This window comes from Oppia nitens, unplaced genomic scaffold (assembly GCF_028296485.1).
Source record: "Oppia nitens isolate AA-2021 unplaced genomic scaffold, nextdenovo-longstitch-racon4-pilon3 scaffold16_pilon_pilon_pilon, whole genome shotgun sequence".
Taxonomy (NCBI): Eukaryota; Metazoa; Arthropoda; class Arachnida; order Sarcoptiformes; family Oppiidae; genus Oppia; species Oppia nitens.
The window spans coordinates 2,072,518-2,089,570 of record NW_026533195.1 but is presented as its reverse complement, the minus strand read 5'-3'; the positions used below and the strand labels follow the sequence as shown (position 1 = coordinate 2,089,570).

The following is a 17,053-nucleotide window of genomic DNA, read 5'->3' as shown; positions in this document are numbered from 1 at the left end:
CAGTATATACAGTATATACAGTATATATACCGTATATATAGCTTTTATGTTACTAATAATAGACAATACAAACAAAATTTTTTATTAATCATTACAAATTATAATATTTTTTTTTTTTTGAAATGATAATTATTATAATAAAAGGTAAAAAATAAACCTCCCTGTCCTCTCTACATATGTATACCAGGGTTAAGCAAGGTTTTGGATTTTAGGGGGGGGGGGTAGACCGGGGTAAAATTTACAAAATTCTCAAAAAATCTTGGGGGGGTATTGGGTGGGGTAAGATTTTTATTGCATTTTTAAACGGCAATTTTTTCAAAAATCCAAAATCAAGGGGGGGGGTCTAGAGAAAATTCCCTAAAAATTCCTTAAGTTCCCGAATATTCCCATGTAAATTCAATAAAATTCCCACAAGTTCCCGTATAAATTCCCGGGAAAATAGGTAAAATTTCCAAAAATATAAAAAAAAACTTAAAAAACTTAAAAATTAACAAAAATTTAAATTTTAATAAAAAATAAATATTTTTTAAAAAATTTTTTTTAAATTAATAAAAACTTAAATTTTAACAAAAAAAATAAAATAATGTATTTAAGATTTAAAAATAGTTGATAAAAGCATTAATGATACACTATGAGTTATTTTTAGTATTTTAATAATTTTTAACTTTTAACATAATTAATTTTTTAAACAATACTTAATGTTTATAGTTTGTTATATATTTTTATTTTTATACAAATACTGACTGAATACTACTTATTTAACTCAAATTTCGTTAAAGTTTAATTATATTAAGTACAAAATTGAAAATATTTTTAAATTTTTTATTTAAAATTTAAAAATTATTAATAAAAACATAAGTATTTATTGTTTTATTAACTTCTTAAACTTATATTTAAATTGTAATATGATTACTCTTTTCAACAAATAGGTAATTTTTAATTTTTTAGTTTATTTTAATTAAAATAATGTTATTTTTTGAAGACTTTTAACGTTATTTTAACTATTTTTAATCAATAATTAGATTTTTATAAATATTAAAAACATAAAAAACTTACTAAAATAGTATCAACTAAAATTAAAATTTTTATAAATTTCAAAAAAATTTTCGGCGCCTTCGGCGCCGAAATTTTAGGGGGGGGGGGGGGTCATTTCTCCTCGTTTTTAAGCGACAATTTTTTCAATTTGGTCAAAAAGTCTGGGGGGGGTAAAATCCCAATTTCTCGATCTTAGGGGGGGGGGTATTTTGGCCTTACCCCCCCCCCCCCCCCCCCCCCCCTTACTTAACCCTGATGTATACCTATTATTATTATTATTATTATTATTATCCCCATACACTCCACGATTTGCCATTGATTAGCTTGACGTGTTGTATCGATTGATTTTTGCCGGTTAAGGATACATCACTAACAAAACAGTTGCCGTTGACGTACATGTTTTTGCCGACCAATTGGCAGACATTTGTTTCCCTCATCGACTGTCCCTGTCTTTCCTCATCCTCGTCCTCATCCTCCCTGTCCTCACCATTTTGTTCAGCTATCTCTCCCTTAGTATTATTATTGTTTTTATCGGCTAAAACTCCTCCATCGCTTAACCAATCATCCAGACTATAGCCCTTTCCCGATAACCATTTGATCAGTGATTTTGGTTCACGACGTTTGCGTCCACAACTACTACCACTACCACCATCAACATCACTGACCCCTTCCCGGGGGTCGTCCACTACTGTTGTTGTTGTTGTTGTTGTGATATCAAATGTATTGATGGTCAGACCGGTCAGATCGGCCGCTATCTTAGCGAACGATTTGTACGGTACAGGTGTTGGCTCCGGTATTACACGCTCTGGACCGCACAGACCCCATACATAGTACTGGCCGCCGGTGTCGACAGCCATTGATAAACCGCCAATAGTAGCAATATCGACAAATACACTGGTGGTGGTGGGGATACTGGTGATGGTAGTAGTATCGGGCACTTGGACCGGATGATGACAATAGCGTGTACCGCGAGTGGCCAGCTGGCCAAACTGGTTCGAACCCATCAGATAGATCTGGCCATCGTAGGTCAGTGCCAGTGTATGCAGATTTTGCGACTCGACTCGGGCAACATTGGTCAGGACTAGCCGGGGACATTTGCGGTTTTTATTGGGCATCAAACCTAACTGGCCGAACAAGTTGTTACCGAAACCGTACAGTTGACCATTGTCGGTCAACACCAGCGAGTGTGCAGTACCGCACACTACACGGCTAATGGTCAGACTGTGTAGTTGTCGGCTGCCGTCCGCCGTGCGATGTTTGCCGCGTAGTCTCAGACGCCACGGCCGTCGATCACCGGGCAATCGATTATTACCGAACTGTCCGTAACGGTTGTAACCCCAGACAATGACTGCACTGTTGTCGCCGGTAATGGCCATTGTATGCCACAAACCGCAGGCCATGTCCGTAAATTGCTCGATACGGGAGCTGAACGCTGACAGATAGTAGCGTAACTGTTTCGGGCCGACAATTGACAGATACGGTTCCCGTCGACACCAGGGAAATACCTGTGCCGAATGATTACGACCCCAACCGTATAGTCTATGGTCGGCCGTAAGGGCCAGTATGCTATAGTCAAGTATATCGTCATCGATGGCTACACTGTACGTAAATTTCTGGACTCCCTGACCGTTAAGCTCAGGCATACCGATAATAACATTGTTGACAATGTTGTAGACTTGATCACTGCTATCGACTACCAGTGCCTCGTTTTGCAGATATACACAAACCAATCGTATTTCAAGTAAAGGTATTTTTTTAGAGTTGATTAGTAGTGGTGTATATTTAGCTAAAACATCCATTAATTTTGATAATATTATAATTATTATTATAATTTTTAATTTAACAAAAAAAATTATTATTTATATATTTTATGTGATTTTTTTTAACATTAATAATAATTTTTAAAAATCTAAATTATACAGGTATTTATGCATTATTATTTTATTATTATTATTATTATTATTATTATTATTATTATTATTATTATTATTATAGTATCTATTATACTATAGTAATTATCAGCAATAACAACAACAAAAAAATTTATATAATTGAAAAAAATAAATGTATTTATATCATAGTTTATAATATTATCAACTGTATTATAATAATTATAATATCTTTAATTAATTTAATACTTGATAACATTGAAAATAAAAAAATAATTAATTAAATGTCACGAAAAAATAAAATAATTTTTTTTTTAAATATTTGAAAATTACAATTATTATTAGTATAATTATTAATAAATATATAAATTAATTATATTAATCAAACTATAAATAAAATAATTTCAATTATTAATTTGCATTAATAAAAAATATTAAATACTTATTATATTAGTAATATATTAAAAATAAAATCTATTATTATCATTAATAAACTAATATATAATTTCAATATTAGATTATTAATACTAATAGCTTTTATTGTAATTTTTCTATTGTTAACTATTGTATTAATAACTATATTAACTATAATAACTACAAATAGTTAACAATAATATCTGTGCAATAGTTTATTATCTATTACTACTATTGTAAGTAATAGTATTTTATTTAATATACTATTAATAAAAACTGTATTAAATTATACTGTAATAATTGAACACCAATGTCTATTCGCCCACACACACACACACACACACACACACACACACACACACACACACACACACACACACTCGTTGCACCCACCCTTGACTCCAACCCCACCCGACCCTACTGTGCTATCAAACAATGCCAAACTTGCGGGCCTTGCCGTCGACTATCTTAATAAGTTTTATTCGCTGACGTTTGGCTGTCAGTGATACGTCACTAATAAAACAGTTGCCGTCGACGTACATGTTTTGGCCAACCAATTGGCAAACGTTTGTCTCAATAGCATTGACATCCTTGCGCTTTACATCCCTGTCCTTTATTTTATTGCCATTATCATCATCATTATTACCACTAATATTAGCATCCTTATTAGTTTTATTATCCAGGTCATCTAGATTTATCTCATTAATCCAATCATCTAGACTATAGCCTATATTGTCAAGCACCAGGTGCTCTACCAGTGGTTCACTACTACTACTACTACTACTACTACTACTACTACTGGCCACTCCCGGCGACGGCGTCGACATCAACTCCAGTTGTTTCTCCTGATCGGCCACTAGTGTCCCGTTTGTCAGTCCAGTTATATCGTTGGCTATCCTATTGAACGATTTGTACGGTACTGGTTCGGGTTTGACCAGTACCCGTTCCCTACACAATCCCCATATATAGTATTGGTTATCCTGATCCCTGGCCATCGACAATCCACCCAACGTAGCAATATCGGTAAAACAACGCATATCCAGTCTAATCGGTACATCATGATACTCGCTATCCTTATGGGCTAACTGACCAAACATATTGCTGCCCATCAAATAGACTATACCATCCCAGGTCAGTGCCATTGTATGCAAACACTGACTGACCACTTGCTTGACATTGACCAACACTACTCGGGGTCGGCAATGATCCTCATTTTCCATCAAACCTAACTGTCCGAACAGGTTGTTACCGTAGGCGTACAACACTCCCTGATCGGTTAGCACCAGTGAATGTGCTGTACCGCATTGGATCTTGGTAATTTTTTGACATTGTTTTTGACTTGATGAATTACTACCACTATCATCATTGTTGCGATGATGGTATAGTTTTAGTCGCCACGGTTTTACCGAATTACGGAAACGTTGTTTACGTGTAGTAGTACGGGTATCCCTATAGTTGCCAAACTGGCCGAACATGTTGTTACCCCAGACTACCAGTGCATGCTGGCGGGTAACACCCATCGAGTGCCATAAACCGCACGCAATATCCGTAAATTGTTCAGTATAGTTACTCATTGGGCACCTGTAGTAGCGTATCTGTTTGGGACTGGCTATCTTCAGGTATTCCTTATCATTATACCAGGCAAACACTTGCCTGTATTGATTACGTCCCCAGCCGTATACCCGACCCTTTTGAGTCAATGCCAGTATATGATAGCTAAATAGTTGGCCAGATATACCGATACCGTATTCAAACTTTACTACCTGTCGGCCGCATAGCTTAGGTAAACGATGGACAACATTGTTGACAATGTTAAACACTTGGTCATCATCTCGGGTGACTACCAGTGCTTCATTGCGCAAATAAACACACAATAGTTTTATTTGTTTTAACTGTATTTGCGGACGACTGTCCTCTAGTAGTTTATATTTTTTCAATACATCCATTACTACCACCTCTAATAGTAATTATATATACAGTATATATATATATTATATTTTTGATAAATACCTAAACAAAATTTTTTATCATTATATAGATATATACACTATTATACTGAATAATAATAATTTTTAAAAAATACATATAGTTTTTATATGTGCAATAAAAAAATATATTACTGTATATTATAACATATTTCAATAGTATTAATTTTTACTATAATAATATAAATTATATTCATTTATCTTTAAGTAGCTTACAATATATTAAACTAATTTTTTTATAAGTTATAAAAATGTTACAATATAATATAAACTAATTTTTTAAAATTAATTATTAATACAGTAATAGTAAAACAATCAGATAAGTACAGTATATATATATAATATAATTTATAAAAATAATAACGATATAAACATTACAGTATAAAAAGTATAATAATTGATAATATAATATATAAAATTATAAAACACAGTATTAGTAATTATATTAAATAAGTATTATATTATGATTATTATTATAAATTATATATTAATAGCGTAATTAAAATTAATTATATTTATAAACAACAACAACAAACATTTATTAATAGCCATTAATCTAATTAAATGTTTAATATATTTTTCAATTTTATTATTATAAATTTATATATATATATATATATATATATATATATATATTATATATTTATATTAAATATTATATGTATAATATTATAAATATTTTATATTATTATTATTATTTTAACAACACACACACACACACACACACACAGTTAATACAGTATAGGTTTTATTTATTTTTTTTTATAATTTAAATAAATATAATATATAATTAATATGATTTATTAATACACCTAACAATTAGTAGTTATACTACAATTAATACTATTTTATTTAAATATTGAAATTATAATTATAATAAAATAAAATAATAATGTTGCTATTTTTATACTATTTATCATTCAAAATTTAATCTTAAAATTTATATATATAGGTATATAATATATTTTTATATACTATCAATAGTTAATAATATTTACTTATTATTGGTGATATTAAATACAGGATATAAAAAAAATATTACTAATTTTTTTTTTATTTAATTAGTTTATTTTTGTTGTTGCAAAACTACATTGTTATGTTTATGAAAAAATTTATGATATATAATTAAGCTAGTAATTAAGTCATCAAAAAAAATAAATAAAATTTTGAAACTAAATAATTTTTGTCAATGTAAAGTACACTATTATTATAATTATTATAAAATTTTTACATTTTATTAAACTAGTAAATGTCAAACAATAAGATAGTAAAGTACTTAATGTAATCTAATATACGGTATATATATTGATAAATATGATTATTAATATAGACAATAATATAACAATAAAAAAAAAATATGAAATAATAATGATATAAATTAGAGTATAATTAATTAATAAACAATATATAAAATACTAAAATAAATTAAATAATAAAAAAATTACTAAAATTAAATTATATAACAATTAAAATAGTAGTTTTTCTGACATAAAATTATAATAAAATTGATTTTCATATAACTTTAATTTCGATAATTGATCTAAAAATTTATGATTAGTTTTCAAATTATTAACATCAATACAGCAGTAGTCGTCATCTAGTTTGGCCAATACTTGAGCACAGGTAGGTCTCAAACGGTATAGCGTGGATAGCATTGTCCTAAATAAACCCAATAGTCCTGAAAACGGTTTTACAAGTCCGGGGTCTATGGTATTACTTTCGGGTACACTATAGTAATACACGGGTAATAATAATAATAAATTTTGAAAAAAATTTAATTTCACAATTAAATTACTTACTCATTGATATCGATATCAAATATATCGCACCCGACAAGTGCCAGACTATAGACATCGGCTGCTGTATTATAATAGCCGCGACCGTTGAGCACTTCGGGTGCCATATAGTGTCTGGTGCCCACACGTGTCGTATGTAGCCGATCATTATCATCACCAGTGGACAGTTGACTTTTACTACTACTACTACTACTGGTGTGCAATGTAGCCAAACCAAAATCGGTTAGCTTAATAAAACGGTGCGGTCTGAATTTACCGTTACTACCGGTGCCGGCACTACTATTAGTGGTAACTACTAAAATATTTTCCGGTTTCAAATCCCTGTGCATAATAGCCCTGGGCCTTAGACTATGCAGATAGTCGACACATTCGCATAGTTCGCGAAACAATTGGCCAGACATGTAATACTCGGCCAAACCTATTATCGATGGATTGGTTGGATGTGTGCCGGTTTGACGGCCAAAAGCCCCCGCTTTCCAGTCTAGTATTTGTCGCAAATTATAGTCACAGTATTGCATTTGAATGCATAGTAGTAGACGACTACTGTCCAGTTGGCTATCAAACCACGAGTTATAGTATTTGACACAATAGTCGGATTCAACTGCAACCAGGCTCTGGATCTCTGATAATACCGATTCAGATCTATCTATTAGTTTTCAAATTGAAAAATAAATATAATTTAAATAATAATTATTATAATTACTATCAAAAAAAACTTATTATTATTATTACTAACTGTTATTTTCAAAACTAATTTGTTTGACAGCATAGATATGACGGTCCAATCGATGTCTAACTTGACTAACTCTACCGAAACTACCGGTGCCAATGATGGCCAACTCGTCAAATGTTTGCTTATAATATGCTTTATTCAACAAAAAAAAAACAAAATTAAATAAAATTAGAAAAACAAACTAAAATTTTTTTTAATTAAATTTTTATTGATTAAAAAAAATCAAATTTATTTATTGTATACATATTTTTGTATCATCATCATTGACATAGTTATTGTTAATTTTATTTTGATTACTACTACTACTACTACTAGTAGTAGTATTGTTGGCACCGGTAGTACCACCACCACCAACACTACCAACAGTTTGCTGGTTGGCTACTGTTTGTACATTTCTAACTTCAAGCTCCTGTACCTCGACCTGGCCTTTAGTTAGCGCCGCATCGTTATGTTCGCCATGATTTGAGCTACCGGTGCCATATTTGCCCACTATATTAATGTTATCCATGACTACCTTTCCACGACATACTAGTCCGCCGCCAAACAGTGTCGCTGTGTTTGTCGATTGCGATGATGATTGACTCATAATATATATATATATATATTATTATTATTATTATTATTATTATTATTATATAAATAGTATTTATAAAACAATATATTTAATTTAAACAAAACAAATAAAAAAAAATATTAATATATTTTATACGACTTATTTGAAAAAAAATAAATAATTTATATGATTTAAATAGTAATTTTTTTATACTGTATTGTAATTATATACCAGTATATTATTAACATTTATTACTTATAATATCTGTGCAATATTTATATATCAAGTTAATTACCATGGTAAAAACAATCGTAATTATTAAAATAAATTATTTTTAATGATATAATATTTTTATTTATCAGTAGTATTATTATTTAATTAAAAGAAAAAATGTAATATTTAGATAACAGTTTTTATAATAATAATAATAATAATAATAATAATAATAATAATAATAATAATAATAATAATAATAATAATAATAATAATAATAATAATAATAATAATAATAATAATAATACTAATACTAATAATAGTAATTTAACTAAATAATACTAATAATAATAATAATAATAATAGTAATTTAACTAAATAATACTAATAATAAATGTAATATAATAATAATATACTTAGATTTTATATTAGATAAAAATTATTTTTTTATTATTTTATTAGTAATGCAATAATTTATTATACATGTTTAATTAGTATGGATAATAAATTACAATATTATTTATATAAATACGATAATTGTATCTCAATTTTAATGTAGTAATAAATTTATAACTATAAAAAAATATTATGAACTTAATTGTACTAAAATATATTTGTTAAACATAATAATAATTAAATATCTAATATAAAATTTAATTTTACTTACATTATTATTTAATAATCAATTGTACTATTTTTTATTTTGAATATATTTAATTAAATGAAATTAAAAATATTATTATTATTGAAAATTTCATGGAAAATGATAGTAATTTTCACAAAATATTAGTAGATTTAGTAGCAATCGATTTTGTAAAATAGGTAATTGACTAAAAAAATAAAATAAAATAAAATAATAACATTAGATATTAAAATAATAATAATAATATATTATATTAATTTAAGTAGTCATTCACAGTAGGACGTCCAATGTTTCATTTATTTTTAAAAAATTATTCCCCCCTTAAAAAACAAACATTTATTCTATCAAACAAATTAATTTATGTATTATTTATTACACCCATCCAACCCACGCACCCCACCCACCCAATCACTTTTAGCATGGTCGTCCTAAATGACTAATGTTATATATATTTATATATATATATATATATATAATCTGTAATTTAATAATACTTAACATACTGTTGTTGGCCAGTTAGCTGCTGTATGGCCTCTATTAGTCTCTGTATTTCATAAAATAAGCTATAATACCAGCGCCTGAAATCCGATCCAAACTGATTGATCAGATAGCCGTCCAAATCGGCTACCTGTGCGGCGGTCAACAAATGAAAACGTTGGGCATTTTGGACGTAATAGACGAACAGTTCCCGCAAATGATTTAATTGACTTTAAAATAAAATAAAAATTTAATGTTTTTAATTAAAAATATATGTTTAGTTTAAAAAAATAAAATAATTTTTTTTGCTTACGCTATATTAAAATCGATAGGAACTGTAACTAACGGCTCATCAATTGGTTGATCATCGTTTGTATAGATCCATAGCTCCGGTATGTCCTGTTGGTGATGTACGATGGCTTGGATTAGGTCACGTATGTTTTTCATACAGTATATAATTTGCTGGGTCATATTAATTAATTAATTAATTAATTATATTATCAATTAGTTAAAAAATTATTTTGTAATTATAGCACTTATATTTTTGTTGTTGTTGATCTAATTAAACCATTTTAAACTGTTAAACAGTACTAGATAATTTAATCAATTTTATTTTAAAAATTTTAAAAAATAGACAGTTATTTTTAACAGTTATAGTTATAGTTAGCTACTGTATATAGTTCAACAAACTATTTATAAATATGATAATTATTTTTAACAAATAATAAATAAATGTATGGATTATATTAAAAAAATTTTTTTTATGAATTGCATTATTAATTAATTAATTATTATTATTATTTTTGGTTATCATTTTAGTGATATCTTAAGTATTTTTATTGAGATGTGTAAAAAATAGTGAAATAGTTTTTTCTTAAAATATTAATTATTATTCTTATTATTATTATTACATATATTAAATAAATACAAAGTTTTGATATAATATAAGCTATCATATAATTTTTAGCCAAGCTATTTTAGCCAGTGATTTTTTATCATTTAAATATTGTTATTAATTTTAATTATTAATCTATTTCTAATTTGAATTTTTAGTATTATTATTATTATTAAATAGTTATCACAGTCAAAATAAGCTTATTATTAATATTGCATATTAGTAAATATGGACTTTGATTTTTTTGTTATTATATATATATATTATATATTTATAAATGAATGAAAAAAATTAAATATTAAATTATTATTAATGAAGTAATAAAATAAAATATGTATTCAATATTGTAATATTTAATTAAATTTTTATTTTATTTATTGCAAACATTTAATAAATTGCTTTTTAAATAATCAAATAAATTGTATTTATTTTAAATAAAATATTTTAAAAAATAGTTTTAATACAATTTAATCAAAATTAATGTTAATATAAATAATGCTAAATATTTTATTTACATTATTTACAAATTTATTTATTTATTTATTTATTCATATAATAGTTATTTAAAATAACAAAAAAAATATTAATTTTTATTAAAAATATTTTTGACAAAATAAATTAATCTGGTCTATAATATCAATGTTGTTGTGTGGTATACTAGATAAAAAAAATAATAATAATAAAATTAATTATTAGTTAAAAAATTTTGAAAAATTTAAAATTATTAAAATTATTATTATTACAGTATTTACTGTATTATATTTATATTGTATATATAAATATTATTTGTATTTCTAATACATTACATACCCTTTAGTATTACAAGCTTTAATTGTTTGCTTAATAAGTAAGTTAAGCTTAAATTGTAGATTTGAATTCAAACGATCTAGATCAATTTTATATTGATTAATTGGCTGATATTGGTTTAATTCAATTAATGTTAAATCATTGATTAACAATTCAAGCTTTAAACATTGTTGTAAATATTGTTTAATTTGGCCATTTAAATCGGTTAGCATGCTAAAATAATCAAATAAATAAATAAATAAATAAAAATTTTAAGTAGTTTTTAAAAATCTAAAAAATAAAATATATTATTAAATATTTAATTTATTTTATAATATACCTTAGTTTGTTTTTGTTGATTTGGTTATTTGAACTTGATAAATTATCAACATCATCTATAGTTAATAATATTAGTTTTTCTAGCATGCTAATATAGTCGAAAATATCTTTAATAATATAAATGATACCATTATCGACAATTAGCATGCTAGTTATTTTTAAACGTTTGGGATTAATTGTATTATTATCATTGTCACCATTATCATCTAGTTTAGCAAAACGAGCTTGACCATTTTGTTTATTAACAATAGACGATAATGTGGTTGACATGATTTTTGCAAAAAAATTTCAACAACAAAATAATAAATCAATAATTTAATTATTAAAAATTAATTTGTTAAAAAAATAACAATTATTTTTTAACTATTTTTAACCTAAATAAGTATTACTAATAAAAGTTTTTTATTATAATTACAATGAATATATAGTAAAATATTATTTATTTTTGACACAATTATTATTGATTACAATCATAAAGATATTGAATTTCAGTTTATAATTATAACTATAAATAATTTGCTTAACAGTAATAAAATATTTATATTTAAAAAAAATAAAATAAAATTATTTATTATTTATCAGCTATTAGTTATATCTAAATTAAATATATCATATGATTAATATTTATGTTGACTAAAGCAAAATAAAAGTTATTACACTATTAAATAATAAATATTACAGTATTAAGTGATATCAATATTTTTTATATATATATATATATATATATATATATATATAAGTTATTTTAGATTATAAATTAAATAATAACGCAATGTAATAAATTTATAAATATTTATTAATATAATATTATATTGTTAAATTTACAGATAAAAACTTATTAAAAAAAATATTGCTAATATTATTATTTTTTTGAAATCTTTTATATGTTTTACAATTAATGTATAATAATATATTAATAAATATAATAACTTATTAAATTAGGTGAAATTGTAAAAACAAATAATTAAATTAAATATTTTTTTTTAATTTGTTAACTGTTTTACAGCATAATAATTTATTAATAGAAATTAATAATAAAATAAAAACTAAAAACTAAAAATATATATTCTATTATTTATTATTTATTATTTTAATTACATTAAAAAAAATTAAATTAAATTAAATTATGCATCTAATGGATGATGATAATAATTATTTAGAAATAATTCAAGATTTCTAATCAATCGATTGGGCAGAAAATGTAATTGTCTATCGAAAAAATAAATAAAAATTTAAAAAATAATTAAAATAAAATAATAAAATAATAAAAAAATAAATAAAATAAAATGATAATAAAAATAAATAAAATAAAATAATAATAAAAATAAATAAAATAAAATAATAATAAAAATAAATAAAATAAAATAATAATAAAAATAAATATAAAATTATTAACTGATTAAAAAAAATATTTATTTTAAAAATAAATAAAATAAAATAATAATAAAAATAAATATAAAATTATTAAATGATTAAAAAAAATATTTATTTTAAAAATAAATAAACTAATAATTAACTCACTGTTGTTGTTGTTGTTGTTGAACTAAATGCTGTAATTGTATGGCATTTATTAGACGATTGATTTCATGATACAATTTTTCATACCATCGGCGATAGTCAGCCCTGAACTCATTGGGTCGATAACCGGCCAAATCGTCCGACTCGTCGAATGTCAACAAATTAGGCCACAATCGGGCGTTTTGGACGTAAAATTGAATTAATTGTCGCAAAAATTGAATTAATCTATATATATATAGATAAATTTTAATTTAAAAATTTTATTAATATCAATATTTTTTAAAAAAAATTAAAATAAAATAAAAACTATTATTTTTAATAATACCCTATACTATAATTTCGTGTATATATAGTTGGCTGAATATTGGGCAATAGGGATGGTATTACATATTGAACTGGTATGTCCTCCCAGTGCCCACCAATGGTAGCAATAATATCGTTGATATTTTTAATACAATAGACAATTTGTTGATTCATTTATTTAATTTATTATTTTTTTTAAAAAATACTAGTCACTTAATTAATAAATATTTATTTAAGTTAATTAATTATGTTGAGTAAATTAAGTTAAAATTAATTATAATAACAAAAATATATAAAGATTAGAAATTTAAATTATTATGTAGATTTAATTTTTTTAATTATTAAATTAAAAATTTAAAAAAAAACATAATTATGTTAATTAAATAATATTGCTAATTTTTATTTAACAACATATAATCTACTATTATTTGTATAATAGTTATATATTGTTTTTATATACAATTATTTTTTAATAATAATAATAATAATAATACTATTAGATATTACCATTGAAATGTTTTGTTATCAAAAATTTAGTTTATATATATAATATGATAATTTTTTTTAAATATAATAAATACTAGCAAATTTATTAATAACTATTGTATTATAATAATATCAACAACAAAAAAATAAATTTCAATTTCAATTGATCCAAAGTACACTTATTAATATTTATTTTGTTAATTATTATTATTATATATTATAGTTAAAGTTTAAATGTCAACAATTTAGAGAGTGATCACTTAAATATTTTTTTAAATTAGATAATCAATACTTATTAAGATAAAAATGTATTGTATTATAATTTTTTAGAGTAGTTTATTAATAATACTGATATAGCAGTTAATTATTTATTTTTTAAAAAATATTAACAGTTTTTAAATCAATTTTTTTAATTGCAAGGCAAAACATAGTTTATTATTAAGTATATAAAAATTTAATAACAATTTATTATAAATTAAAACTTAATATAATTTATATAATATGAAAAAATTATTATATATAAAAATTGTTTTAATAATATATTTAAAAATTTAATATCATAATTGCAAAAATAAATAATTTTCTAATATTATCTTTAATTTTATTAATAATGTTAAAATCATATCAATAAATCAATATATATATATATATATATATATATATAATTATACATAGTTTATACAATTTTTATATATCAAGTTTTATTGTAAAATATTGGTAATGAAATGTTTTAACATTTTTAATTATATCCATTTCATTGTTCCAAGTACTAAAAAAATATTAAAAATATATATATAAAATTAAATTAATTAATAATTAATATATTTTAGTTACTTATTTTTTTAAATATTAGTTAATACCTATGGGGTGTAATTTTTTTCATAATTTTTTTAGCAAATAATTTCAATGCAAACATTAAATTGGAGTTCAAACGATCCAGGTCAATCGTATAGGTTATGGGTTGATAGTTTAGTAATATTTTTCTAGTATTAGCGTCAAGGAAATTTGGACTGGCTGATTTATCGATAAACTTGTAAATTGAATTTTTTAGTTCAATTAGCATGCTAAAAATAAAAAATATTGTTATTTAATAATATGTATGTTATTTTTTATATGAAAAAAATTATACCTTATTTTTTGTTTAATAGACATAATTTGTCTAGTTGATAAATTAATATTAGTATCAGTATCAATTGAATCTTTCAATTTGCAACATAGTATATAAATATAATCAATGATATCTTGAATGGTAAACTCTAGACCATTGTCCAGGCTAGGTATATATAATTTTACTATAGCACCATGTCCATTTACTAGGCCATTACCATTTACTAGGCCATTACCATTTACTAGGCCATTACCATTTACTAGGCCATTACCATTTACTAGGCCATTACCATTTACCTTGGCTAGATTATTTACTATTGAATTTGTTGCTTGATGTTTTGTTAAATTATTATTATTTTCGTCCATTTAAATTATTAATTACATTTATTAAGTTATATAAATATATATATGAAATAAATATTAAATATAAAACTTAACTAATTAATAAATCTAGTTTTTAACTATTACTAATATAATAATTAATTTTTTAATTTTGTTTTCTATTTATATATTATTTATTATCAATCATATGCTTTAAAATTATCGATATATATATATAATTTTATATATATATATATATATATAATACTTTGACATTACTTTGATTTTACAGTTTTAGAAATATTAATTGATTTCTAAAGATTATTAATTAATTTTTTAAAAATATGATAATTACTATCTATATAAATAGTTAATTGCAATAACAATTAATATGTAGGTAGTTAATAATTGGTCAATAATTATTAAGTAATTTAATTTTTTTATTATTATAATACTGTATTAATTAATTGTTAAATAATAAATAACTTTTATATATTATTTTTATATAATTAAATAAAAAAATAATTAACTAATTTAAAATTATTTTAACTAAACTAAACTAAAAATTAATTAACAATTAGTAATAGTTTTACTAAATACTTGAATAGTTGATAATTAATAATTAAAAAAATACTTAACATATGATTAAGTAAAATAAGTGTTTTTTCATCAATAATTAATTAATAAAATATTTATTAATTGATGTTTTTAATTTAATAAGAAAGTAATTGTTATTTATCTATTGATTAAATTATTTCAAAAAACAATAACATTATTATTGTTAATTTAATTACTTAATAATTGATATTAACAATTAAATAAAATAATTAAATATTAACTTAACATTTAAACCTACTTAACATTTAACTTGTTTATATGATTGTAATAAATATTTTTAATAATTAAATTGATTAATTAAATATCTATATATATATATATTAAGTGTATATACTCTAAAAATAAGAGGATGTATTTCATCCCTATTTTATTATTATTGATATATTTTTTTATTACAACATAACTAAAGTATTAGCAATACTAACATTGTAATATACATTGTTAAATAAAATACAATACGTCCAAAGTACAACATACAGTTAAGTGAAAATACAATATTAAAGGTTACAATTACAAGAATTTAATAGTTTGTACAAAAAAAATAATTTAAAAATTATTATATTTTTTGTTGGTGTAATACCTGGCCTAAAATTAAATTTTTTAATAATATATTTTTAGGTTACATATTTAAAAAATTATATATTATTATTGTACAGTAGTATTTTTTCAAAAATTTTAAATAAATAAATGTTTTAATTTTACAAAAAAATAAAATAACAATTTTATATTTAGAAAAAATGTTATTAAATAAATATATATCAATAATAAAAATATTTATATTGTCAATTGATTTTTGTTCAAATAAAATAGCATTAATAAAATTTTTAAAAAAATATTTATAAATAATATATATTATTAAATATAATAAAATACCATAGCGATATTAATTATTATTATTAATATATATAATAAATTAAATTCTAAAATTTTTATTTTATTTTC

General features: G+C 23.1%; 1 protein-coding gene across 1 annotated transcript; it reads right to left on the bottom strand.

The window, feature by feature from the left end:
* Positions 1-1,291: 1,291 nt before the first annotated feature.
* On the bottom strand, positions 1,292-2,834 carry LOC128965068 (RCC1 and BTB domain-containing protein 1-like). The gene has a single exon (XM_054311720.1). It carries the CDS (start codon positions 2,832-2,834, stop codon positions 1,323-1,325), a length of 1,512 nt encoding a protein of 503 aa, XP_054167695.1. The 3' UTR covers positions 1,292-1,322.
* Positions 2,835-17,053: the final 14,219 nt, after the last annotated feature.